The sequence below is a fragment of the Myxocyprinus asiaticus genome, chromosome 12, assembly GCF_019703515.2.
Source record: "Myxocyprinus asiaticus isolate MX2 ecotype Aquarium Trade chromosome 12, UBuf_Myxa_2, whole genome shotgun sequence".
NCBI lineage: Eukaryota > Metazoa > Chordata > Actinopteri > Cypriniformes > Catostomidae > Myxocyprinus > Myxocyprinus asiaticus.
The window spans coordinates 28,842,103-28,868,623 of record NC_059355.1 but is presented as its reverse complement, the minus strand read 5'-3'; the positions used below and the strand labels follow the sequence as shown (position 1 = coordinate 28,868,623).

Genomic DNA, 26,521 nt, shown 5'->3' with positions numbered 1-26,521 from the left:
GTGAAAGTGGAGATTTAGAGTAAAAAAGGACTTGAATAGGATATTGTTTCTCACCCACACCTATCATATCGCTTCAGAAAATATGGATTTAATCACTGGAGACATATGGATTATTTTTATGTTTCCTTTGTGAGTTTGGAGCTGCAAAGGTTTGATCACCATTCACTTGCATTGTGAGGAGGACAAACAGAGCTGATATATTCTTCTAAAAATCTTTGTGTTCTGCAGAAGAAAGTGATTTACATCTGGGATGGCATGAGGGTCAGTTAATGATGAGAGAATTTTCAGTTTTGGGTGAACTGTTCCTTTAATTGTAGAGCAATGACATTGCAAAAGGCTACTGTTCCTTTAAATGTGGGCGTGTCTGTCTGAGCGGCGAAAGGTGAATGTGTGTGAGCAGAGAAGGTACGTGGTGACCACACATCCCGCTAGACACCCGGATAGTGACGGATACGCACTACTGCTGCAACATGGTGAAAATTATGGTTATCAAGACCAAACCGTACAGTGATCAAAAGCCCGGAACCAGCGGTTTAAGAAAGAGGGTGACCGTATTCCAGCAGAATCAGCATTATACGGAGAACTTTATCCAGAGTATTATTTCCACCATTTACTCTGCTCAGAGGCAAAAGTGTACCCTGGTTGTGGGAGGAGATGGACGCTTCTTCATGAAAGATGCCATTCAGCTGATCATCCAGATTGCTGCAGCTAATGGGGTTAGTGTTGACCGAATTTTGTGTAACTTGACAGTAACTACGTTTCTATCCAAGGTTTTTTTATTTATTTTTAAAAAAAAAATTTTTTTGCAACAAAAGGTGTAGTGCAGAAAAAAATAATAATAATGATTTTTACCAATATAGGTGATGGAAACAATCCATCCAAGCAAATTATCACTGAAATTCACAAGTGTCGACATAATATTTTTCCGTTTAACTCCAGCGCATAAACTCTATGTCGATATTTCAAATGTCGGAAAAACTGGTTTGGAAACACTTTTTGTCGATAAAATTGGCATTAACTCAAAAATGAATATTTATCCCAATCATTAGCCTGTGTTAATCATGACGACAAGGTATACAGCCTTGGAAGCCAATTTATTGTACGTGAAGCATTACTCGAACTGTTTTGGATTGGTTTTAACGGCATACCTGCACAGATCCGATGCTGCGAACACATCTGCGTCATGACACATCCATATGGAGATAGAATTGTTTCATATTAACATACAAATGGAAAGAAATTCACAAATAAAAATGTGGTTCACAAATATATTGAATGAGATCCACAAATAAATGTAAGGAGTTTCACAAAAATGAAATGAATTAACAAATAAAAAAAAAAAATTACAAGTGTATTTTTTAACTCACAAACACAACTCTGTCCAGCGCTCATTTGCGGACCGCTACACGCATTTGTCAATTTTTAAACAAATCTAGTGTCAAGATGTGCACACAAATCTACAAATAGGTGGACTCCACCCATCATCTACTTCATAGCACGTTCTATCCTCAACCATTCATGCTTCGTTTTACTATCAGAGTCACAGTGCTCTCATGAGCATGGAATTAAGCACATACAGATAAGCTCCAAGGGCGCAAGCTTTTAAAGAAACGGACGTCATCAGAGGAATACTGTGATTTAAGGTCCGTATAATTTTCTCTCTGTTATAAACATGTGAAGTGTCTTGTTAAATGTCACCAGCTGAAAATTGCCCATTTGTAGAGTGTTCTGATCATTAGCTTTATGCCTGGCTGACTATGAGTCTGCTATTTTAATTTTAACCTAGTTTCTTGACTGAACTGTGTCATCAAAACCTTTTCTCTTAATATTACATGGCAGATCCAAACAGACACACTACTAGACACTACAAAAGATCAGTAGTACAGATAGTGTCTTTAGAAAACATCATATTAGATGATCTTAGGAGCACAAACTATAAATGAATACCCTATATTACAGTGTATAAAATCTGCTAAGCCAATAATTTGGTTTCGCATTATGCTAATGTATTTAATAAAAGCAGTTGTAAGGTAATATTTATTAGAATTTTGCATTTGAGTACTTTTGTGTGAATGTTTTAGGAGGTACTGTTACGGGGTCCCTTCATAAAGTACAGCATCATGTTCTGACAGTGATAATTTACTCTTTAGTTATTGCCATCTTTTTCAGGTGTTTCCCCTGTGTACTGCCCATCAACTTTGAGCACTTGACTCACCTGCTCCCAAACTCAGTGGTTGCAGCTCCAATACAGGATACCTTTTAAAATGTGTAATATGAGATTCTTTATTTTTCTGTTATGTCAGATTTCTTTTAAGTTACAATGTCATGTCTTGAAATTAAAGTGCAGTACAACATTTAAATAAACCGTAACATTGTCTTTGGGTTGACTTACTTAAAAATGAAAATTCTGTTATTTACTCACCACCATGTTTTTTTTAAAACCTGTACTATTTAGTTTCTTCTGTGGAACATACATTGTAAAATGTAAATGCTGCTAATGAGGCTGAAATGAAAACGAGGCTGTCAGTCCCTATCATTATTCCTGCCATCTCCTTTTGAGTTCCTCCCACAGAAGAAAGTCAGTCGTTTGGGTTTGGAACAACATAAATCATGACTCATCTTATTTGACAAAAAATGTTTTGTCGTTTAGTTGACAAATCTTTTATTGAGTTCTATCAAGGCATTTTGAGGTAAATAGGGTTTAAAGAGTGTCTGTTTTTTTAACACTTTAAAGCAAGTCTGGCTAAAATGTATGATTTTGTAGTTCCAAATTACAGGTTGTCATGCATGTAACTACAAAAGACAATACATGTATTTACATACACAAACACTGGAATTGAATATTACAACTGGAGTGCTTGCATTTTGCTCGATTTTGTTGTACATGAACATCCTCATTGCCATGTCATGGTGTTGTATCAGTTGTCTGGGATGGATATTCCTAATCAGGGTAAGAGCATTCTGCACAAATGATTAGGAAAAAATTTGTGCCCTACCGAAATTTCGGTATCGGTGTATATGTTTACCGATATGCACAGATATGAAAACTTTTTTTCAGAACATATAATGCAGAAAACAATGCTTTAGAATGTAGTTTGTCCAACAGCGTGCACTCCGACTCATTGTTTACAGAGCTGACTCTGAACTGATGGTGGCTCTGCAGACAGGGCGGAGTTCAGCAGTGCAGAGTTCAGCGGTAAATTCATTTTCAGGTGCTTCGATAAATTGCTAACTAACTAGTTTGTGAAATACATACTGGAAAGTCAATAAACAATGACCCCATCATTTTATATAACGTTAACCCTGTCCCTGACAACCATGTCACTCCCATTTATCATATCTGTTTGCTGTGTTAGCCACCTATAGTTGTCAGTGCAGTCAGTAACGTTGCAGATTGAAAAGTAAACATCAGAGCATCTTTTTGCAGCTCAACAGACAACGGTACAGTGGTGGATTGTGTCTGTTGAGTATTGATTTCATGCTACGCTGTTCCCTAGTTGGTGAGATGAAATGCTGGTCCATCTTTTACTCTCCGTAACAATGAGCATATAGCTAACTAGCTAACCACGCAGCTACTTTCATTGCTTGTCAGCTGAGTGGAAGCTAATGTGCAAACATGTATTCACCAAACTGTTTTGTTCAGGATTCACAGTTTGGTACCCCCTTCAGCCGAACAATTCCAGTCATTGCATTTATAAAATGTAATATTTAAAAGTCTGGTTTTCCAGATGTTAAAATAGGACACGTAATAAAAGTAGACTAAATAAATAGTATATTTGCTCTGTGTAAATAAAAATATATAGGAACTGTTTCTAAAATAAATAAGGGGTGATAAATAAATACTAATACAGCAGGCTGGAAAAATAGACATTCATTTTAATATCCTATATATATTTTGAATGTGTTGAAACTTGACACCGGGTGATGCACCCTAAAAACTGCACTGTTAGATTGGTTTCATACTGAAGAGCCGATTAAATGTAATTTTTTTTCTTTTTTTTCTCTCTCGTAATTTTAAACACGTGTTATGCAACATCATATATGTTGAAAGAACTGAAGCCTGTCAACCAAAACATGAGCTCATTGATGTCGTTGAGTCTGATGTCAAATATTTAGTACAAACGTAGGGTTACGTCCTACATAAATGTAATGGTGCAACGCTCAAATATTTAGTACTGCATTAATTTTGACTGTGCCCATTTATGCCACAACTAGGCTAAGTTGTAACGTACGTATAGGTCTTGCAACCGGCCCCTGATGTTTATTTAGTTATTTATTTTATTTGTATTTATTCTTTATTTAAATGGTCAGCAATTGACTGATACTAAACATACAGTACTGATTTCTATTTTATTTATTCTTTATTTAAATGGTCAGCAGTTGACTTATACTAAACATACGGTACTGATATTTATTAAGCTATTTATTGTATTTTTAATTATTCTTTATTTTCTCAGTGTTCATTTCTAGAATTTGTTGACAATGTATAATAATATAAAATATTCTTTGATAAAAATATTTGTTTAAGAAAGCAGCCTTCTGAGTACCTTTGCATAGTCATATCGGTGCAAAATCGGTGCACAATCCACATAGAAAAGGTCTGTTTTCATTCCAGATCAAAAATTAGCTATATCGGCCACAATATCGGTAATCTGTGAATTTTCTCTCTCTAAAATCGGTCTGAAAAATCCCATATCGGTCAGGCTCTAGAAAAAATAACAGTTACGTGTTATAAACAAGTCCATTACTGTATAGAAAAGAACATGTTACACAAACAAGATTGGGAAGTGGAGCTTTGTGATGTCTTATCACCAGTAGCACAAAAGTCCCACAACTGTTTCCATTTTTTTTGTGATGTGGAGTAGAGAGCACCAGTTCTCCAGTATCCTCGCAACACTTTTATTATTATTATTGTCCTCCTGTATCTCACAGCCCATATACTTCCTGAGTAAATAAGTGAAACATGCATTGTTTTACAGGGTTAACATAATTATTTCTTGTGAGTAACATTGGACTGGTCTGCCATAACACTAAGTGCTAAAAATATAAATCCTTTGAAAGATTACTTTAATGATTTTTTAAAAATACATTAACATAATGTGAAACCAAATTAATGCCATAGCATATCTTGTACACTGTAATATAGGGTATTAATTTATGGTTTGTGCTCCTAAGATCATCTAATATGATTCATGTTTTCTAAAGGCACTATCTGTACTACTGATCTTTTGTAGTGTCTAGTAGTGTGTCTGTTTGGATCTGCCATGTAACGTTAAGAGTAAAGGTTTTGACGACACATTTCAGTCAAGAAACTTGGTTAAAATTAAAATGGCAGACTCATACAGTCAGCCAGGTTAGCTATAAAGCTAATGATCAGAACACTACAAATGGGCAATTTTCAGCTGTCAACATTTAACAAGACTACACAGGTTTATAACTAAGAGAAAATTATACGAACCTTAAGTCACAGTATTCCTCTGATGAAGTTCGTTTCTTTAAAAGTTTGCGGCCTTGGAGCTTATCTGTATGTGCTTGATTCCATGCTCATGAGAGCTGTGACTCTGGTCCCGCCCTGATAGTAAAACAAAGCGTGATTGGTTGAAGATAGAACGTGCTACGAAGTAGACGATGGGTGGAGTCCACCTATTTGTAGATTTGTGTGCACATCTTGACACTAGATTTGTTTCAAAATTTACAAATGCGTGTAGCGATCCACAAATGCACAGGAAGCGTTCCCCAAATAAATGCGTGCGATTCACAAATGAATGCTGGACAGAGTTGTGTTTGAGTTAAAAAATATATTTGTAAATAATTTTTTTATTTGCAATTCTCATGTTATTTATTTGTGAATTCACTTTATTTTTGTGAAACTCCTAACATCTATTTGTAAATCTCATTCTTTTTATTTGTGAATTCATTTCATTTTTGTGAAACTCTTTACATTTATTTGTGAATCTCATTAAATTTATTTGTGAACCAACTTTCTAATTGTGAATCTCTTTCCATTTGTATGTTAATATGAAACAATTCCATCTCCATACTTCCAGGAGTGCCAACACAAAGATCTGGTATCATGCACCCGTCATCGACAAGTGCACGGAGAACAAATGAATGGCCACTTTGCGATTTAATTTAATCGCAGAACCATCCAATTATTTATTAAAGTTGCTTTTCCACACCATTCAAAAATAATAGACAGCAGTCATGGAATTAGACCATAATACAAAAAACATATAATTTCTGTGCTGAAAGATGTTTTAAATTAAAAAATAAATACACAATCGTAAGAGAAAACTTCAGTGTGCTTTTTTTGGAACAATAACATATAGCCCAATTCTATAAAATAAATGTTTAGCTTATTTTTGAAAAAATGTCGGCAAAATTCCCTGTATAAAATTACCAGACGAATAAAGCATTCAATTAAAAAAAGTTACCAAACGAAAAAATTATATTGTTAGGCCTATATACTTGCCTTTTCTTTACTTAAATTAGTATTACCCTGTTCTGTAGATGAAAAAAGTCAGCTAAATGACATTCTCAGAATGTTCTACACTTTTTCAAGACTAGATAAAACTATTTGTCCAATGCTGAGTTCACTTTCAGAAAACTATCTTTTGAACATTTTAAAACTTTTAAATATTTTAATTAAATCTAACCTTCTACCTCGGATCGCATTTGCTGAGCTTCTTCAGAAAATGTAAATTGCATTATGACGCTAAAATTAATTTTAGATGACAATCAAGTTCAGTTGGTCGTTAAAAGTTGCGGAACAAATATGTGGGACATAATGCAGTTGTGATAGCAATGCTTTAGATGATTGTTCAGATTAGCCTATTGAAAATCAGGAATGGATCATATATGTAAACCCTGATACTACACAGCATAATTTTTTCTTTAATAGCTGTGCACACAGCATATACACATCGATGGATGGTCCTTATACTAAGACCGAAAGTTTCCCCCACTACTTGGTGCAGGTTGCCATCTTGAACAGGGCCATGACGATTCGCTTTCGGGTTGGAACCGGTGGCAACCTGCGATAGGCGCAACATTAGGACCAATATTACAGTCCTATCAGAAGGGCAACTGGGGGGGGCTAGGGACAATTAGTGATATACACACACTTGTGTATGGAAATGGCTTAAGGGCAGATTTCTTTTGCGATAAACCAAAACTTGTTCGACAAAGTGTTTTTGAAGCATGACGTCATCACGCACACCATTTTTATTGATAAAAGGCCATTTGAATGGAAATAGGCAGAAGACGGCAAATTTAAAAAAAAAAAATGTTTTACACATTTTTCTGTTGATAACAAAACAGTGCTAAAAGTGGATAGAAACTAGGTTATTTTGCTAGTTTTAGTGCAGAAGTAATTACGTTGTATGGGAAAGGGTGGCTCTGTCTAGCCATGACACATTCAAGTTCATTGCAAAATACACTTAAAGTGAACATTTGTGCAGCCATGCAGTACATGGTTTTATAAAATATGGTTAACTTACTATAGCTAATGCTTTGACCATGCAATAAACAGTTAGATCACATTTACGGACCATCGTCATTGCATACTTAATAATATTCCATCTTCCCAACACGTTCCTTGTTTCTCTCATGGTAATAAACAAGTTTCTTGTTCATATTGGCATATGTATGAACTCAGTCTTTCTTGCTGAGATTGTTTTGAGACACCTTTGACATTTCACGCACTGCCAAAAGCAAGAGTCGCTACGGGGGGACGTCATGATAAAATCCCCTCGCATCATGTTGCAGAGATCATAAAGCTTTTAATGCAGTAGTGAAAATTTGCAACAGTGTTTTGTCAGAATGTGAGGGTTGCTTTGACATTGGGAGTCTTGCAGCAGCGACCGTGATGTGGAGGCGGCGTGCCTGTGGTCACGTTCCACACTGCTCTATTGAGTAAAATCTGCATTACTGAACATTATATTTATGTCTCTTTCTGAAATATTGAACTTGCATTCTTCATCTCTTATGTATAAAAAATTACAATATTCTTTAGATTTTGTAGCTATGTCCTATTGATTCCATTGCACAAGTGTTGTGTAATGGTTCTTGGTGTATCGTTTACAGTGCTATGAAAAAAGTATTTGCCCCCATCCTGATTTCTTCTGTTTTTGTGTATACCTCATACTAAATTGTTTCAAAGATTCAGAATCTAACATAAAACAAAAGCAATCTGAGTAAACACAAAATACATTTTTTAAATGATAATGTTATTTATTGAAGCAAAAAATGTATCCAAGACCAACTGGGACTCGTTACTAAATCCCCAAATCTGTGAAACTGCATTCATAATGGGGTTCAGCTGGACTAGACACAGCCAGGCCTGATTACTGCCAGCCCTGTTCAATCAAATCAACACCTAAATAGAACTTTTTCTGCAACATGAAGTTGGCTTAAAGGTCTCACCCAGTAGCACACTATGCCAAGGTTGAAAGAAATTCCAGAAATGATTAGGAAAAAGGTGATTGAAATACATCAGTCTGGGAAGTGTTACAAAGCTATTTCAAAGGCTCTGGTTCTCCAAAGAACACAGTGAGAGCCATTATCTCCAAATGGAGAAAACTTGGCACAGTAGTGAACCTTCCCAGAAGTGGCCGACCTTCTAAAATTCCTCCAAGAGCACAGCAATGACTCATCCAGGAAGTCACAAAAAAGCCAAGGAACTGCAGGCCTCTCTCGCATCAATAAAGGTCACTGTTCGTGACTCCACTGTCAGAAAGACATTGGCCAAAAATCCCATCTATGGAAGAGCGGCGAGGCAAAAACCACTGCTAACCCAGAAGGACATTAAGGCTCATCTGAAGTTTGCCAAAACGCACCTTGATTATCCTCAAACCTTTTGGGAGAGTGTTCTGTGGACTGATGAGTCGAAAGTGGAACTGTTTGGAAGACGGGTCCCGTTACATCTAGCATAAATCAAATTTAGAATTCCACAAAAAGAGCATCATACCTACGGTCAAGTATGGTGGTGGTAGTGTGATGGTGTGGGGATGCCTTGCTGCTTCAGGGCCAGGGTGACTTGTAATAACTGAGGGAAACATGAATTCTGCTTTCTACCAGAAAATCCTAAAGGAGAACGTCAGGTCATCAGTCTGTGAGTTGAAGCTCAAACGCATCTGGATTATGCAGCAAGACAATGATCCAAAGCATAGGAGTAAGTCCACCTCTGAATGGCTCAAAAGAAGCTAAATTAAAGTTTTGGAGTGGCTTAGTCAAAGTCCTGACTTGAACCCAATTGAGATGCTGTGGCAGGATCTGGCAGTTCATGCTCAAACCCTCCAATGTGGCTGAACTAAAGCAGTTCTGCAAAGAAGAGTGGGCCAAAATTCCACCACAGCATTGTGAATGACTGATCTCCAGTTAAAAGAAGCGTTTGGTTGCTGTTGTTGCTGTTAAAGGTGGCACAACCAGCTATTAAGTTTAAGGGGGCAGTTAGTTTTTCACATGGGTGATATAGGGGTTGGATAACTCTTTTTGCTTCAATAAAATATATATTTGAAAAATGTATTTTGTGTTTACTCAGGTTGCCTTTGTTTTATGATATATCTCATTTGAAGATCTAAAACAATTTAGCATGAGGGAAAAAAAATAGAAGAAATCAGGATTTTCTATACTTTTTCACATCACTATATGTACAGTATGTGAATTGTGTATGATATAGCCTTAAAGGGATAGTTCACCCCAATTCCAAAATTCTCTTAAAAAAAATAAATATATCATTTTCTCACCCTCTTGCCATCCCAGATGTGTATGATTTTCTTTCTTCTGCAGAACACAAATTATGATTTTTTTTTTTTTGAAGAATACTTCAGCTCTTTTGGTCCAAGTGAATAGGTGTCAAAATTATGATGCTCCAAAAAGCACAAAGGCATCATAAAAGTAATCCATATGACTCCAGTAGTTAAATCCATGTCTTCAGAAGGGATATGATAGGTGTCGCTGAGGAACAGATCAATATTTAAGTCATTTTTTTGCTAGAAATTCTTCTCCCTTCCCAGTAGGGGGCAGTATGCATGAAGAGTGTGAATCACCAAAAACACAAGAAGAAGAATGTGAAATTGATCTGTTTCTCACCCACACCTATCATATCGCTTCTGAAGACATTGATTTAACCACTGGAGTTGTATGGATTACTTCTGTGCTAATTTATGTGATTTTTTTTTTTTTTTGTTTTTTTTTTTTGAGCTTCAAAGATTTGGCACCCATTAACTTGCATTGTATGGCCCAAAAGAGCTGAGAAATTCTTCTAAAAATCTTCATTTGAGTTGAGCAGATGAAAAAGTCATACACACCTGGGATAGCATGAGGGTAAATGATGAGAGAATTTTCGTTTTTGGGTGAACTACTCCTTTAAGTCAACAAGGACCCATCAATAGGGTTGAGGTTATGTAAACATTGAATTGTATGGCATGAACAAGATAAACTAGTCAGAGCTCTTGTCTCATTGGTTTGCTGATCATGATCTAGCTTCAGCTGTGAGTTGAACGGTGACCTCTCTCGTCAATAATCTCGCAGATTGGCCGGCTGGTCATTGGACAGAATGGGATTATGTCAACACCTGCTGTGTCTTGTGTGATCCGTAAAATCAAAGCTATCGGGGGGATCATCCTGACAGCCAGTCATAACCCTGGTGGCCCCAATGGAGACTTTGGCATCAAGTTCAACATATCTAGTGGAGGTTAGAAATTCATACAGTACATGTGAATAACATGTTTAAACGGTGAACTATTATGGGGATAGTTCGTCCAAAAATGCTAAATTTGTCATTTACTCACCTTCACGTCGTTCTAAACCTGCTTCACTTTCCTCTGTGAAACGCAAAAGGAGATGTAAGGCAGAATCTTGGGGACAGACAAGCTCAGTCACCATTGATTTTTATTGTACGGAAAAAAGATGCAAAGTAAGATGAATGGTCTCCTTTTTGTTTCATGGTAGAAAGTCATATGGTTTTGGAATAACATGAGGGTGAGTAAATGATGACAGTATTTTAATTTTAGGGAGAACTATCCATTTAAAAGAATAGTTCACCCAAAAATGGAAATTCTCTCATTATGTACTCCCCCCTCATGCCATCCCAGGTGTGTGTGTGTGTGTGTGTGTGTGTGTGTGTGTATGTGTGTGTATATATATATATATATAATTTTTTTTTTCTTCTGCAGAACAGAAACAAATATTTTTAGAATAGTATTTCAGCTATGTAGATCCATACAATGCAAATGAATGGTGACCAAAACTTTGAAGCTCCAAAAAGCACCTAAAGGCATCATAAAAGTAATCCATACAACTCACTAGTTTAATCCAACTGAAGCAATCCCATCCATTTTCAGTGAGAACAGACCAAAATGTAATTCATTTTTTACTATGTAGAGACTGCAATAGCAAGATAAGTACAGTGAAAAAGGAGTGAAATTTTGGTCTGTTCTCACCCAAAACAGATTGGATTGCTTCAGAAGACATGGATTAAACCACTGTAGTTGCATGGATTACTTTTATGCTGTCTTTATGTGCTTTTTGGAGCATCAAAGTTGTGGTCACCATTCACTTGTGTTGCTTGAGCTGAGATATGTTTCTAAAAACCTTTTTGTTTGTGTTCTGCAGAAGAAAGAAATTCATATACATCTGGGATGGCATGAGGGTGAGAAAATCATGAGAAAATATTCATTTTTGGCTGAACTATTCCTTGTTGCTATAAATTGAGTTACACATTGCTATAAATTGAGTTATATGTTAAATAATTTGAAACGGAACTAAAATGCATGGCTGGTGCCTTTGTGGTCATCCTACTTCCCTTTTGATGTCGTGGCAAAGCCACACTCGGCTATAAATTCAATTTATCTTTTGTGTCTCTCCCAGGTCCTGCACCAGAGGGCATCACAGACAAAATCTTTCAGATCAGCAAGAGCCTCCAGGAGTACCACATCTGCCCTGAACTCAAGGTGGACCTCTCCACCATTGGAAAACAAACGTTTGAGGTTGACACGTTCAAGCCCTTTACCGGTACCATATTATAGATGATCATTTGCCATATTCTGTATATACACTACTGTTTCGATTTGAATATACTGTCCACTTTGTTGTTAACAGTGTTGTATCTTTTGCAGTGGAAATTGTGGACTCAGTGGAATCATATGCAGAGATGTTAAGTGATATCTTTGATTTTGCGGCTCTGAAAGAATTACTCTCAGGACCCAATAAGATTAACGTACGACTAGATGCAATGCACGGAGGTGAGGATTGCAATTCCTTGAATAAGCACAAGGATATGTTTGCCATTACAAATCCATTAAAATCGTTGCTTGTTATTGGCTTACTGCAATGTCCTAAATATATGTTGCAAATATTTTAAACTGTTCAGTGTAGACACTTGGCGTTTGAATAGGCCTTAATATGGACTGGGAGATCTTCTGAAACAAGAGGCATTTCAACGTACATCTATGCATCTATGTTTCCGCAGGCCTCACAAATAAAAAAATTGTTTGATTAGGGCCAGCTCCCAGTTGTTCCAAACTTGGGGACTGAGTTTGTAATGTTTCCACTGACATTGTCCAAAAGTCAAATTTTCACATAGTCCACAGCGTTTTTATAAAGATAAGCCATTTAAATGTTCTACAGTATTTCATCTAAAAAAAAGTAGCTCTGTATTTTCCCTAATTCTGTTATAATGACAGATATGATTATAGCTGATGGAACTTGTCATGTCATGTCACTGGATTGTTAAAATTACTGTCTGAAACTTTTGTTTATGCTCTTCATTAACTAGTGGTGGGTCCCTATGTAAAGAAGATTGTGTGTGAGGAGCTGGGTTCCCCTGCTCACTCTGCCGTTAACTGTGTCCCCTCTGAGGACTTTGGGGGTCACCATCCTGATCCTAACTTAACATATGCTGCTGACCTGGTCAACACTATGAAGGAAGGAGGATATGATTTTGGAGCAGCATTCGATGGTGATGGTGTAAGTCTTAAAGTTCAATAATTAAAGTCAAAAATTGGCATTCCATATAGATTTAATGAAGTAGTTCTTTTGGATCGCATTTTAGCCAAGCTTTTTTCTAAATGCTTAAAATTGTACATTTTTACATTCTTTTCAGTTTCTATAACAAATCAATCTAACTGTAAATGACTCTCAGGTAAAGCAGAAACAGCTTCATCATACAGGTATGTCATGTCTTTTTGTTCGAATGCAGGATCGGAACATGGTTCTGGGTAAGAATGGGTTCTTTGTTAACCCCTCAGACTCTGTGGCAGTCATCGGTGCCAACATTACATGCATCCCTTATTTCCAAAAGACTGGCGTGAAGGGCCTGGCTCGCAGTATGCCCACCAGTGGGGCTCTGGACAAGTATGACCATCTAGGCACATTTGCATGTTTTGATATAGCTGTAAGATCAATTATGATTTGTAATCTGTTTTGAGGTGTTGCACTACCCTGGTAAATCAACAAATACAAATGTTGGGGACCTGGGTAGCTCAGCAAGTAAAGACGCTGACTACCACACCTGGAGTCGCAAGTTCGAATCCAGGGCGTGCTGAGTGACTCCAGACAGGCTTCCTAAGCAACCAGTTGACCCGGTTGCTAGGGTGGGTAGAGTAACGTTGGGTTAACCTCCTCGTGGTCACCATAATTTGGTTCTCGCTCTCGGTGGGGTGCGTGGTGAGTTGTGCGTGGATGCCGTGGAGAGTAGCGTGTAGCCTCCACATGTGCTAGGTCTCCGCAGTAATGTGCTCAACAAGCCAAGTGATAAGATGCACGGATTGGCAGTCTCAGACACGGTGGCAATTTAGATTCGTCCTCTGCCACCCAGATTGAGGCGAGTCATTACGGCACCACGAGGACTTGGAGCGCATTGGGAATTGGGCATTCCAAATTGGGATGAAAAGCGGAGAAAAATAAAAATAAAAATACAAATGTTAGTGGCTGGGATGCTGAAACAAATATTGGGGTGTGATTATTTGTTTTTGCTGTACAGTGTGGCCAAAGCTTTAAAGATGCCGCTTTATGAGGCACCCACAGGCTGGAAATTCTTTGGAAACTTGATGGATGCTGGCAAGTTATCCCTCTGTGGTGAAGAAAGCTTTGGTACTGGTGAGTTGCTTTGAAACTGCTGGTTAAAAAAAATAAATAATAATTTTTGTATGTGTGTGTGTATATATATATATATATATATATATATATATATATATATATACTGTATATGCAAGCTATTAAGCTGTTTAAAGGGTTTGGGTTGAAAAGCTTTCTATTTAAGTGTTTAAATGAGTGGAAGGTGTTTATTATATCAAGTAAATTATATTGTATATCGCATTATACACTCAAACAATTATTTTAGCCTATTTCTAAAATGTACGCATTTCAGTTTCATAACTACATTTCATCAAAATGGATTGGGTAATCTTTAACAAAATTAAATTAATAAAACTTCAATAAATGTAAGTTTTATTAATGTAATTTACTCAGTATAATTTCATGGAATTTTGTTGTGTAATTGAAATGCGAAAAATGTAAACAATAAGGCTAAAATATTTTTGTGAGTGTATAATTGTTGCCTGTTTAAACTTCATTTAAACAGATCAGGCAAATGCATTTTGATTTAGGCTCTGACTATTTTAAGAAAGTAACTGTTTTCTAGTGTTAACATATTAATGTTTTTCACAAGGGTACATCCAAAAAGACTTAATTCCCTTAAAGTGCTTTTTTTGGGTAGGTTCTGATCACATCCGGGAGAAAGATGGCCTTTGGGCAGTGCTTGCTTGGCTTTCAATCTTGGCCACTCGTAAACAGAGCGTAGAGGAGATCATGAAAGACCATTGGCAGAAGTTTGGAAGGAACTTCTTCACAAGGTAATTGAAATAAATTAATACACATATGGACTGTGCCATATGTCACCTGGTTTAAAGAGGATGGGCGGTAGTTGAAGTGTTCACCTCTGTAGCTTGACTGCCCTCTGCTGGTATGCTTGTAGAAAACTCCTGCTCTTATGGTCTCTTGCAATATTGTACAGTTGAGTTCATCCTAAACTATATTATTGAATTTGTCCCTAACGTCTGTTTCAGGTATGACTATGAAGAGGTGGACTCTGATGCTGCAAACAAGATGATTGCACACATACAGACAACCATGTCTGATAAAGCCTTTGTAGGGCAGAAGTTCTCCTCTGGGGAAAAAACATATGAAGTGGAGAAGGCTGATAACTTTGAGTACACAGACCCTGTGGATGGCAGTGTTTCAAAAGGACAGGTGAGTCAAGAATAGGAGACAAAATAATAAGCATTAGAATTTAGACCTGCAATGCTTCCTCTTCTGAATGAATGTTACATTTGTATATCACTTTTCTGACACTACACTCAAAGCACTTTACACAGTGAACAGGGGAATCTCCTCAACCACCACCAGTGTGCAGCATCCACAGTGCACCAGTACACTCACCAGCTATTGGTGGAGAGGAGAGAGTGGAGTGATAGAGCCAATTAATGGCTGGGGATTATTAGGATGCCATGATTGAGAAGGACCAGTGGGGGGAATTTGGCCAGGACACCAGGTTTACACCCCTACTCTTTTCAAGAAGTGTCATGGGATTTTTAATGACCACAGAGAGTCAGGACCTCAGTTGAACATCTCATCTGAAGGATGGTGCCTTTTTACAGTATAGTGTCTCCAGCACTATACAGGGGCATTAGGACCTACACAGTCCACAGGGTGAGCACCCCCTGCTGGACTCCCTAATACCTCTTCCAGCAGCAACCTTAGTTTCCCCAGGAGGTCTCCCATCCAGGTACTGACTAGGCTCAGCCCTGCTTAGCTTCAGTAGGCAACCAGTCTTGAGCTACAGAGTGATATGGCTGCTGGTACTGAAGGAATCCATTTGATATGCCATATCAATCATTGCTGCTAGTCTTGTTCAGGGTTTTTAGAATGAGTTGGAAATGGCTTTTTCTCCTCTGATAGATAAGTTGATTTTTGACTTTTCTCCATATAGTTTCTTCAATACAAATAATTATGAATATCTGTGTCTCAATATGCTAGTGTGTTTTATATTTGATGATGTAAAATACTCATCATCTTTATTGTGTTTGAAATATCTCATAAATTGATCTTTTTAAAGAACTGTTTTACTCTGAAACTTTTAGTCTAAACATCATTCTCAACTTTTTGGAATGTTTTGCTTCTCAAAACAGTATATTGCTCATCATTCCTGTTTCCTGTCTTCATGTTTTTCAGGGTTTGAGGATCATCTTCTCTGATTGCTCACGTATCATCTTCCGTCTCAGCGGGACAGGCAGTGCTGGGGCAACCATCAGGCTTTACATTGACAGCTATGAGACGGATCCCCAGAAAATCTACCAAGACCCACAAGTAAAATAATCAGTCAAGACTTGCCCTTTGTTGATGATTTGCATTATACAACCCTCCTCTTTTTTTTTTTTTTTTTTTTTTTTTTCCTCCCTCCACATTTTACTGTCACAATAATACTTATGCTTTAGAACACTTATATGACTTTAAATAAAAGTTCAGGGTTTACACAGTCATGGAAATCCTAGAAAAATGAGAAAAGTTTAACATGATGTTTTCCAGACCTTAAAAAAGTTCTGGAAATTTCTATATTGAACAAAAAATGTTCTAGTAATGCTCTGCTCTAATATATTTATTTGGCTAGATGTTGCTCTTGTGCAGAGTAAAACCTGTGCCCAAGCAAAGGACGGTCCAATTTTGTTAGCAAATGTGTTCTTTTGAATCCAAATCGGCCTGCGTTATTCATTAGCGATAGTCTGAATCAGAATTATATTTAAAAATCCTAATCCAGTAAACACAAATTATTGGAAAGGTCATGGAAATTCATTGATCTGAACCATGAAAGTCTTGTTACTAGTTTTAGTACTTCTGGTAGTGATAATGAGGTATGATGTGCTCATTCCAGCACATATGGTCGATGATCCCATTCACTCAATTGTATCTGATCACCCTAGATCACAGACGTATCAATCTGTCTTAAAGAATTGACCTCAGAGATGCTTAAAATTAAGATGAGACTACTTTTTAGTTCCAGCTGTTCTTTTCATCTTGAGGCTTGAGGCTTGAGGTACTGTTGTATTTCTATAGTATTTGCTACTTTGGTTTTGTAGAAAAAAAAGACATGAATAGATGAATAGGAAAGAAACTACATTAACATCATGCATTTTTATTAAGGCTAAATCAAGGTATTTCAGTGAAGTTATAACCAGGGTTATGCTGTTTTTAAATTATTTTTTATTTAAATTATTTTCAATTTGCCCTTTCAATTTAGTTTACAGTAGTTTTTATTATTTTTCACTCTATGACTGCTAGTTTTATTTTAGTTTTAGTAATTTAGGGCAGCCAAAGTAATGTAGTAATTGATTTAATTGAAATACGTTTAACATCATTAACATTTTCAGGGCTGTCTGTGTCAGTTCTGGCATTTTCATGTGTATCAAACATTTATATAAAATATAAATGAATTTGTCTTTTTTTTTTTTTTTTAGATTGTTAGTTAGTTTTGGACTCATTTAAATATATTTTAATTTCAGTTTTTCCAATTAAGTTTGTTTATTTTTTTTTATATTATTTTTGTATGTTTTGAATTTAGTTTTTATTTATATTTTATTTTAAATTTTCCCTTTCAATTTAGTTTAGTTTTTTTTTTATTATTATTAGTTTTCTATATATTTATTTATTTATTTTTATCCCCTTTTCTCCCAATTTGGAATGCCCAATTCCCACTACTTAATAGGTCCTCGTGGTGGCGTGGTTACTCACCTCAGTCCGGGTGGCGGAGGACAAGTCTCAGTTGCCTCCACTTCTGAGACCATCAATCCGCAAATCTTATCACGCGGCTCGCTGTGCATGACGCTATGGAGACTCACAGCATGTGGAGGCTCATGCTACTCTCCACGATCCATGCACAACTTACCACACGCCCCATTGTGAACGAGAACCCCTAATTGTGACCACGTGGATGTTACCCCATGTGACTCTACTCTCCCTAGCAACAGGGCCAATTTGGTTGCTTAGGAGACCTGGCTGGAGTCACTCAGCACACCCTGGATTCAAACTCGTGACTCCAGGGGTGATGGTCAGCGTCAATACTCGCTGAGCTACCCAGGCCCCATTAGTTTTCAATTTAGTTTACAGTAGTTTTTATTAATGCTCACTCTATGACTGCGAGTCTTAGTTTAGTTTATAGTTTTTATTTTAGGGCTGCCAAAGTATTAGTTGATTTAATTTAAATATGTTTAGTGGCATAACATTTTTCAGTGCTGTCTGTGTCAGTTGTGGCATTTTTATGTCTATCAAAAATGTATATAAATTTTAAATTGATAAATGTGTTTTTTTAATTAATGTCATTTTTATTTTAGTTAGTTTTGGAGTAATTTTAAATTTACGTATTTTAGGGCTGTCCAAGTTAATGTGTTAACTGATATAATTTAAACATGTTTAATTGTGTAAAATTTCTCATGGCTTTTTTAGTGTTACCATTTTCAGATTAATAAAATAAAAGTTAATGTAGGTTTGTTTCTTTTATTTAGTTAGTTATGTTAGTTTCAGTATTTCCAATTGTTAAGTTAATTGTTTTTATTTTAGTTTTCGTTATTGGTATTAATACTTTATAATTTCTGTACTCTTCAACATTATTAATGGTTTTTCTCAAATGTTGTGAACAGGTCATGCTGGCTCCTCTGGTGGACATTGCCCTGAGGATCTCCCAGCTCCAGGAAAAGACTGGCCGCACCGCTCCCACTGTAATCACATAATTACTCTAGAGCCCATATTCACCTGATCCAGCCCAAACTAGCCATCACTGTATTCAGTAATGCTTTACTTTAAGATTTTAACCATCAATTTCATATCCCAGTCATTATATGTTGAATGTGTCATCTAGAAGGTTTCACTTGTACAATTAAAGATCTATGCTCAGTATAAATAGAGAGAAAATAAATGGCATAAAAGACTATAAAATTAACGGCTTGTTTGTGATTTGTTCTTAAGGATGCCGGCATGCTTATTATGTTGTCTTCTTTTTGCACTGTGATCGGCCTGTAAGGAGAAAAGCATCTAAAAGAATGTTTAGTAGAGTACATCCAAGCCCTGTCTGCTCGATCTATCAAATGTTGATTCTAAACAGCGATATTTTCCTCATATACACATTTTTCTCTTACATTTGAGGCTTAAGGTAGCAAGCTGTTACATACCTCTTCTAGTGTTTTATTAGTGGATATAGAATAATGAAGACAGGAAACCTGCATAAAATAAATTATACCTATTTATACAAAAACTCTTTAAATTAGCTACTACCATAAGTAGCTTTTAAAAGGAGTTGCCATTTAAGTTCATAATTACCATAATACTATGTGTAAACCAATATTTGAAAATTCCTCTGTAAACATGAATCATTCTGAAACTAGCATTGGGGAGATGGCATATTTGCAGCAGCCAAACTTTAGTTTGAATATATTGACCACAAACAGTAGATTTAAAAAACAAATATACCTTACATTTTGGAGCTTGAGATTCAAGACAGACTTGGGTGTTGTCTCACTATGGTTCATTAAATACGTAGTAAATTATAATATTTATATTGTTTATTTATACATGGTTGCATATTGAAAATGCTTCTGTTGTGCATTTTTCTAAATCTGACCACTTGTATAGTTAAAATGGTCAATGTCACAAAATTGCTAATTAGAATGGTGAACTAGAAATAGTTCAGGATTTTAAATATCTCCTATTCATTTTACACCTTAACATTTGTTTGTTTTACTTTTTTTTTAATCCTAGAACTTTGTTTATTCTAGGTTTAATTTAGATGTGGTCTCAGACTTTAGACTGTATATATACAGTATACTGCATATCTTTTTTTTCTGCATTATCTTCATTAACTGATGTGTTGTCATCATAAACTCCCAGCCACAGTATATTTCGTTTGAAATTGCATTCAGTTTAGTTAACAAGGGACATGGAAAATCAGGTGTGAATATCTGAGAACAGAAACCTCTTTATTTTGAAATACGTACGTATAAAAAAATGTAACCGCCTATTTGAAAATTGCGCACACACAGCCTTATGATCAAAACATTTCTTCAGTATTTGTCAGTAATGACCTCAATCCATTTATTAGTACCTGTCAGGACACACTCATCAAACACCCACTTTCGAATAGTTTCCCACTTGTGCTCTGGATGAATAAATGGGGTGGGACAATTTTTTCAGAACTGGTTTCCACATCGTAGAAGCCCCCAATGTTGACATTGCAAGATACAAAGGGTCTCAGAAAGTAATGGTTTGCAGGTATTATTTCCATTACTTGTCATTACATGAGGTAATGGCAGTAAAAATGTGTGTATTTAGCAGTCAGGGTATAATATTATTATATGTTCTTTTTTTATCTCTTCCATATTTCTACTATAGCATCTTTATTTAATCTAGAGGTTTAAAGAGTATTTTCAATGTAAATTAATTCAACAAACATACTCCATTAATATTATGGCAAACTATTTAAGTAATCTTCAGTAGTTTTACCTTTCTTAACATCTGTAGGTTTTGCTTTTATCTTTTAAATGTTAAATTGTAAGAAATTGAAGAGATGTGCTTAAAATAATCAATGTACTTTACATTTTAACAGACAAATCGTAAAGTTCAAATCTCCACCTTATAAACATTTTAGCTTATAATATCATAATATCTATAAGGCTGTTTCAGTATTTTTTCTGGTTGCTCACTAAAGAATCAGAATCAGAATGAGCTTTATTGCCAAGTATGCTTACACATACAAGGAATTTGTCTTGGTGACAGAAGCTTCCAGTGCACAAACAATACAACAACAAGACAGAGATAATAAAAAAATAGAATAAAAATGAAAAGCAAATACAAAATATAAGTATAAATAGAAATACACAATAAGACAAAAATATATACTGTATATATACAGTATATACATATGTACAAATACAAATCTGTTATATACAGATAGTGCAAGGGAATGTAATGGCAGAAGAGGTAAGATATGTTGGATAAATATAAATAGATTAAGCTGTGCATTGCACATAATTATTGCTCAATGAGGCAGTTTTAACTGTTCATGAGATGGATAGCCTGAGGGAAAAAACTGTTCCTGTGCCTGACGGTTCTGGTGCTCAGTGCTCTGTAATGCCGTCCAGAAAGCAACAGTTCAAAAAGGTAGTGGGCTGGGTGAGTGGGGTCCAGAGTGATTTTTCCAGCCCTTTTCCACACTCTGGAAGTGTAAAGTTCTTGAAGAGATGGCAGGGGGCAACCAATAATCTGCTCAGCAGTCCGAACTGTCCTTTGTAGTCTTCTGATGTCTGATTTTGTAGCTGAACTAAACCAGACAGTTACTAAAGTGCAGAGGACAGACTCAATGACTGCTGAGTAGAACAGTATCAGCAGCGCCTGTGGCAGGTTGAACTTCCTCAACTGGCGAAGGAAGTACAACCTCTGCTGGGCATTTTCACAGTGGAGTCAATGTGGGTCTCCCACTTCAGGACCTGTGAGATGGTAGAGCCCAGGAACCTGGATGATTCCAATGCTGCCACTGTGCTGTTTAGAATGGTGAGCGGGGTCAATGTTGGGGTGTTCACTATCATCTCCACTGTTTTGAGCGTGTTCAGCTCCAGGTTGTTTTGACTGCACCAGACAGCCAGCTGTTCAACCTCCCTTATGTATGCAGACTCATCATCATCTTGGATGAGGCCAGTGACAGTAGTGTTGTCTGCAAAACTTCAGGAGCTTGACAGAGGGGTCCTTGGCAGTGCAGTCATTTGTGTACAGGGAGAAGAGTAGTGGGGAAAGCACACATCCCTGTGGGGAACCAGTGTTGATTGTACAGGTGCTAGAACTATGACCAAAATTCATTTAATTGATTTGAAAACACAAACAGGTGTCTTTGGTGAATAAACACTGCAACTACACCTGCATATAACTTTTTTGCTTGCAACAATCTTATGCTGGTTTAGTCAGGAGAAGTATATTTCTGTAGCTTGTGTTTCAACACGGGGGTCAGAAAAAGCACAAATAAACAGCCACTCGCAGTGACTTTGAGAGCTGTAGAGAAAGAATTTTGTTTATTTGCAAAGTCTGCACAGTCCCTCATGCAATATTTACCTTAGGAAAATAAATCTACATCAAGTGTTCAGTTTATTTACAGCATGATGCATAACAAATGATTCCAAAGTAACCTTAAATGTTCCAAAATTGTAGCCCTCAGATATTGCCTCAGTGGGGCATGACAGTAAACTTAGTCTTTTTGCATTGTTTTCCAGACTGTGCTATGCTCTCAGTGTCATGCCTCCCTTGGGCTCTCTACCTCCTTCAGTGTTCTGTTCCTCTTCACCCGACATCTAATTCATCACACCTGCACTCAATCAGCCCACTCATCAAGGACTGCTTAAGTAGGTCACTCTCCCTTCAATTCAGGGTCAAGTCTTACACACTCAGGACTCTTGTTTGGCCATGCTGCTCTAATGCAGTGTTTTTCCACTCCTTCCAAGTTAATCAATGCCTGATCCTTCCTCTGAAGTTGTGTGGGTTGTATTTGCCTGGACACTCAACTTTGTTGTTCCCTCCTTACCCAGTTAAGTCTGTTTACCTACCTGTGTGAATCCTCCTGTTTACCTACCTGTGTGAATCCTCCAGTTTACCGATTGCCTGAGTTATTCATCTGTGTCTTCTCAACGTGTTTAACCTGTGACTTTTCATTAAACTCTCTCGCACCTGGTTTCACACCAAAACTTGTGTGGATTGAGTCCCTGACACTAAGCTACAGAGAAAACCAAGTAATATTGCAAAACCTCTTGATCAAACCACAACAGTTATATTGGTGCATACTGTTAGTTTAATGGAAACACTACTGCTCTATGCTGTACTGAGATACAATCTATGTCAACAGATCCCCATGATCAAGTCTGAGCAATCATTCCTAAATCCAGGCTAAAAAATTTAAGCATTACATTATGCTAGTAATCTCTTTGCATTGTTGCTTTCCTTCTTGAACACCCACTCCCAAGGCCGGTCAACCCATTAGGCGACACAGGCGACCGCCTAGGGCAGCATCGCTTTGGGGGTGCCGGTCTACTGAGCCAATTTTAGTTGAACAAAATGCACTTTGTTCATTCCAGTAACTTCTTGTGCCGCTCCCCACGGAACATATAGACCATGTACTAAATGCTTTACTTGCCTACTACACTTACTGTTTCTGTTATATCTGCGTTTGGCAAAAACAGTGAGAAGTATTGATAGTATGCCATTGTGAACATGACCATAGGCTCACGAGCACGGGGCACGTGAATTCATTGAAACAAAACCTGCAACTGCATTCAGTCGTTTGACAGTGAAGATCATGTGTGAGTGCAGTCTGTGAACGATTGTCTACTACAAGTAAAGACATTTTCTTAAGTGTATCAAAATACTAACATTACATGAAAGCACTTAAACGTACCAAACATTACCAAGCCAATGCCATGTTTACTGGACATGATCCTTGGAGTAGCTTACCATGATATGTTATAAAAATACCAAGGTTTTACCATATTGTACCATCACTGTACCATGATACTGCCACTGCAGGCTTTTGAGAAAGGTAACTTTGATAAACTTCATCTTGTGCTGTGTAATGTGAAAAGGTGTCAGTATTTTTTTTAGGACATAGTTTCATTAATGATATACACAATATACGTAGGCTACTAAAGAAAATGTTTAAATGATGCTCCTAATATCACCAGTAATGAATGCTTTGGTGCTGTTTTTGCAGAAAAATGCAAATAAAATAAATATAAACTCCCGGGGAAGCATTTCCCCAGACCTCGCCAGACTGGAGGGTCTCGTCTGGGGTGCCAAATGAGGTAGAACCGACACTGCCCACTCCCACTTTTCTCTTGAATCATGCACGTTTGAATAACATCTGTTTAACTTGCACATCTGTGTAACATGATCAAACATGACCCCTGTCCATTTGAAGATACAACTGTTATCAAAGGCTAACAGATTGGAAATATAAATGAAAGACCACACAGACTCTAAATAATTCCTGTCTCTGTGGCCTATAGCTTTCCCTGCTGCCCTTTGTTCATCTGTGTTAGACGCACAGACTAGATGACATCACTTGATTTTGGTATGCACATTAATTCTGTGTCATTCTTGGATTCTGACCCAGGATCAGTTTCAAAGGGATAGCCAGGGCTGATTTTGATATTAATGTAACTGATCTAAGACATAATTTGACAGAGCTTCATGAGAATTCTGAACTTCACTCAAAAATGTCTCAGCAGGCAAACATCATCTTTAACTAGAAGTCACCAGCAATGCCACTATTTGGGTGGAGCAGTGTCATGCATCATCTCTTGGAGACTTTTAACCCTTTAATGCATACATCAGCTCTCTCTCTCTCTCTCTCTCTCTCTCTCTCTCTCTCTCTCTCTCTCTCTCTCTCTCTCTCTCTCTCTCTCTCTATATATATATATATATACTGTATATATATTTGTTGTTGTGAGGTAAACATAGCATAAAAGATTCGGTACTTTCTACACTGAATAAGTTAAATCATGAACTTGAGAATATTAAGTAAATTATACACTTGTACTCAATTCAAACATGTAAAAATGAATGCTCTTGCATTAAATATTATTTATGAATGTTTGTTGTCTTTACAATGTGTCATCATTTATCAATCCTAAAGTAAAAACCTTATTATATTAATCAGCTAATTTGAGTAAATTTCACAGGTAAATAAAATAAGTACATTTTACTTAATTTTTCTGAAGCTGGTGTTCCCATAAACAACGGGCTTGAATAATTAAGACGTTTGCATGGTTTCAGGGTTTGCAAGTTGATTTACACCTTTTTTTATTGTTGATTTTGTTGGTAACTCCTTGTTTTGTCTGAAGTTCATTTTCTACTTAAAATTGTCAGTTTATGATAAAAATAATATCTGTTTATTGTTACCGTCCTCTAGATTTGGGCACCATGTGTTCATATCTGTGTGCGCAGCTCTGAAGCTTATATCTATTGTCAGTATTGCAAGGTGATGTTGTCTAATACAAAGCATGCATTAAAGGAATAGTTCACCCAAAATTTTTAATTCTCTCATTATTTACTCACCCTCATGCCATTCCAGAGACTATCTCAGCTCTGTAGGTCCATACAATGCAAGTAAATGGTTTCCAAAATTTTTAAGCTCCAAAAGCTGATAAAGGCAGCATAAAAGTAATCCATATGACTCCAGTGGCATAATCCATGTCATCAGAAGCGATATGCTAAGTGTGGGTGTGAGATCAACTAAGAGATCAATATTTAGGTCCTTTTTTACTATCAATCTCAACTTTCACTTTCACATTCTTCTTTTGTTTTTGGCAATTCACATTCTTTGTTCATATTACCACCTACTGGGAGGAGAATTTATAGTCAAAAACTACTTAAATATTTATCTGTTTCTCACCCATACTTATCATATAGTTTCTGAAGATATAGATTTAACCTCTGGAGTCTTTTGGATTACTTTTATTCTGCCTTTATGTGCATTTTGGAGCTTCAAATTTATGGTACCCAATCACTGGCATTGTGACCACCAACAGAGCAGAGATATTCTTCTAAAATTCTTCATTTGTGTTCAGCAGAGGAAAGAAAGTCATACACATCTGGGATGGCACGAGGTTGAGTAAATGATGAGAGAATTAAAATTTTTAGGTGAAGTTTCCCTTTAAGATTATCTGTGGGAGGCTTGCGTATGTCATGTGGAACATGACTAAGATTATATATCTTGAGTAAAATGTACTTGGGACTTTCTAATTAAAGCCACAAAGAATTGTGTGTAGCCTTTACTTGAAAATATGGTCTGTTCAGTTTACAAGCAATTTCTACCTGTAATTTTTTCCCAATTTAAAAAAAAAAAGTAAAACCCTCTCAAAATGTATTTAATTGTACAGTAATTCTTTTTAATGTATTATAAGAGAAATGAATATAATGTATTCATATATATCAATCACTATTATCTCATGTTGATTTTCTGCATGATGATTATTAGTATCCCACATGCATGTACATACAATGTAAATATTATATATGTATAAGCATACATTTATGCATGTTATTTGTTATTCAAGGCATCAGTTTTGTTTCAGTGTTTGACTTTATTACACTTGACATTGCTATTTGATGAAGCAACATGAAAGTAAACTATATAACAAGTAGCCTACAACACATGAACTGCACAATAAGGAAATTGCCATTTTGGTGTTACTTCTAATAAAAATAAAAAAAGTCAATGTATTATGTCACGTGTTTGACAACCAGTTGCAACCACTAATTTTTCAGCATGGAAGTATTTATTGCATCATCTCTTTTATTTACTGTATGAAAAATAAAAGATCAAAAATAAAACCGAATGCTATTCTAATATTTTCAAATTGTCTTAAGATGCTTTGAAAATTGTAGACTATTTGGGCATAGATCAATTTAGATCCATTTCTGACAGATTTATGCCAGA

General features: G+C 36.5%; 1 protein-coding gene across 1 annotated transcript; it reads left to right on the top strand.

Annotated features, from left to right (window-relative positions):
* Positions 1-384: 384 nt before the first annotated feature.
* LOC127449662 (phosphoglucomutase-1-like) lies at positions 385-18,978 on the top strand. The gene is made up of 11 exons (XM_051713213.1): positions 385-716; positions 10,534-10,696; positions 11,872-12,015; positions 12,120-12,245; positions 12,779-12,969; positions 13,202-13,356; positions 13,985-14,100; positions 14,720-14,855; positions 15,069-15,252; positions 16,234-16,368; positions 18,693-18,978. Exons 1-11 carry the CDS (start codon positions 471-473, stop codon positions 18,780-18,782), a joined length of 1,686 nt encoding a protein of 561 aa, XP_051569173.1. The 5' UTR covers positions 385-470; the 3' UTR covers positions 18,783-18,978.
* The last annotated feature ends 7,543 nt before the right edge of the window (positions 18,979-26,521 follow it).

Excerpts from the sequence above, each read along its gene's own strand:
- LOC127449662 (XM_051713213.1), top strand. The coding sequence starts at position 471 with ATGGTGAAAATTATGGTTATCAAGACCAAACCGTACAGTGATCAAAAG. Across the intron at positions 12,016-12,119 it reads CACGTTCAAGCCCTTTACCG|TGGAAATTGTGGACTCAGTG; the intron begins GTACCATATTAT and ends TATCTTTTGCAG. Across the intron at positions 14,856-15,068 it reads GGAAGGAACTTCTTCACAAG|GTATGACTATGAAGAGGTGG; the intron begins GTAATTGAAATA and ends CGTCTGTTTCAG.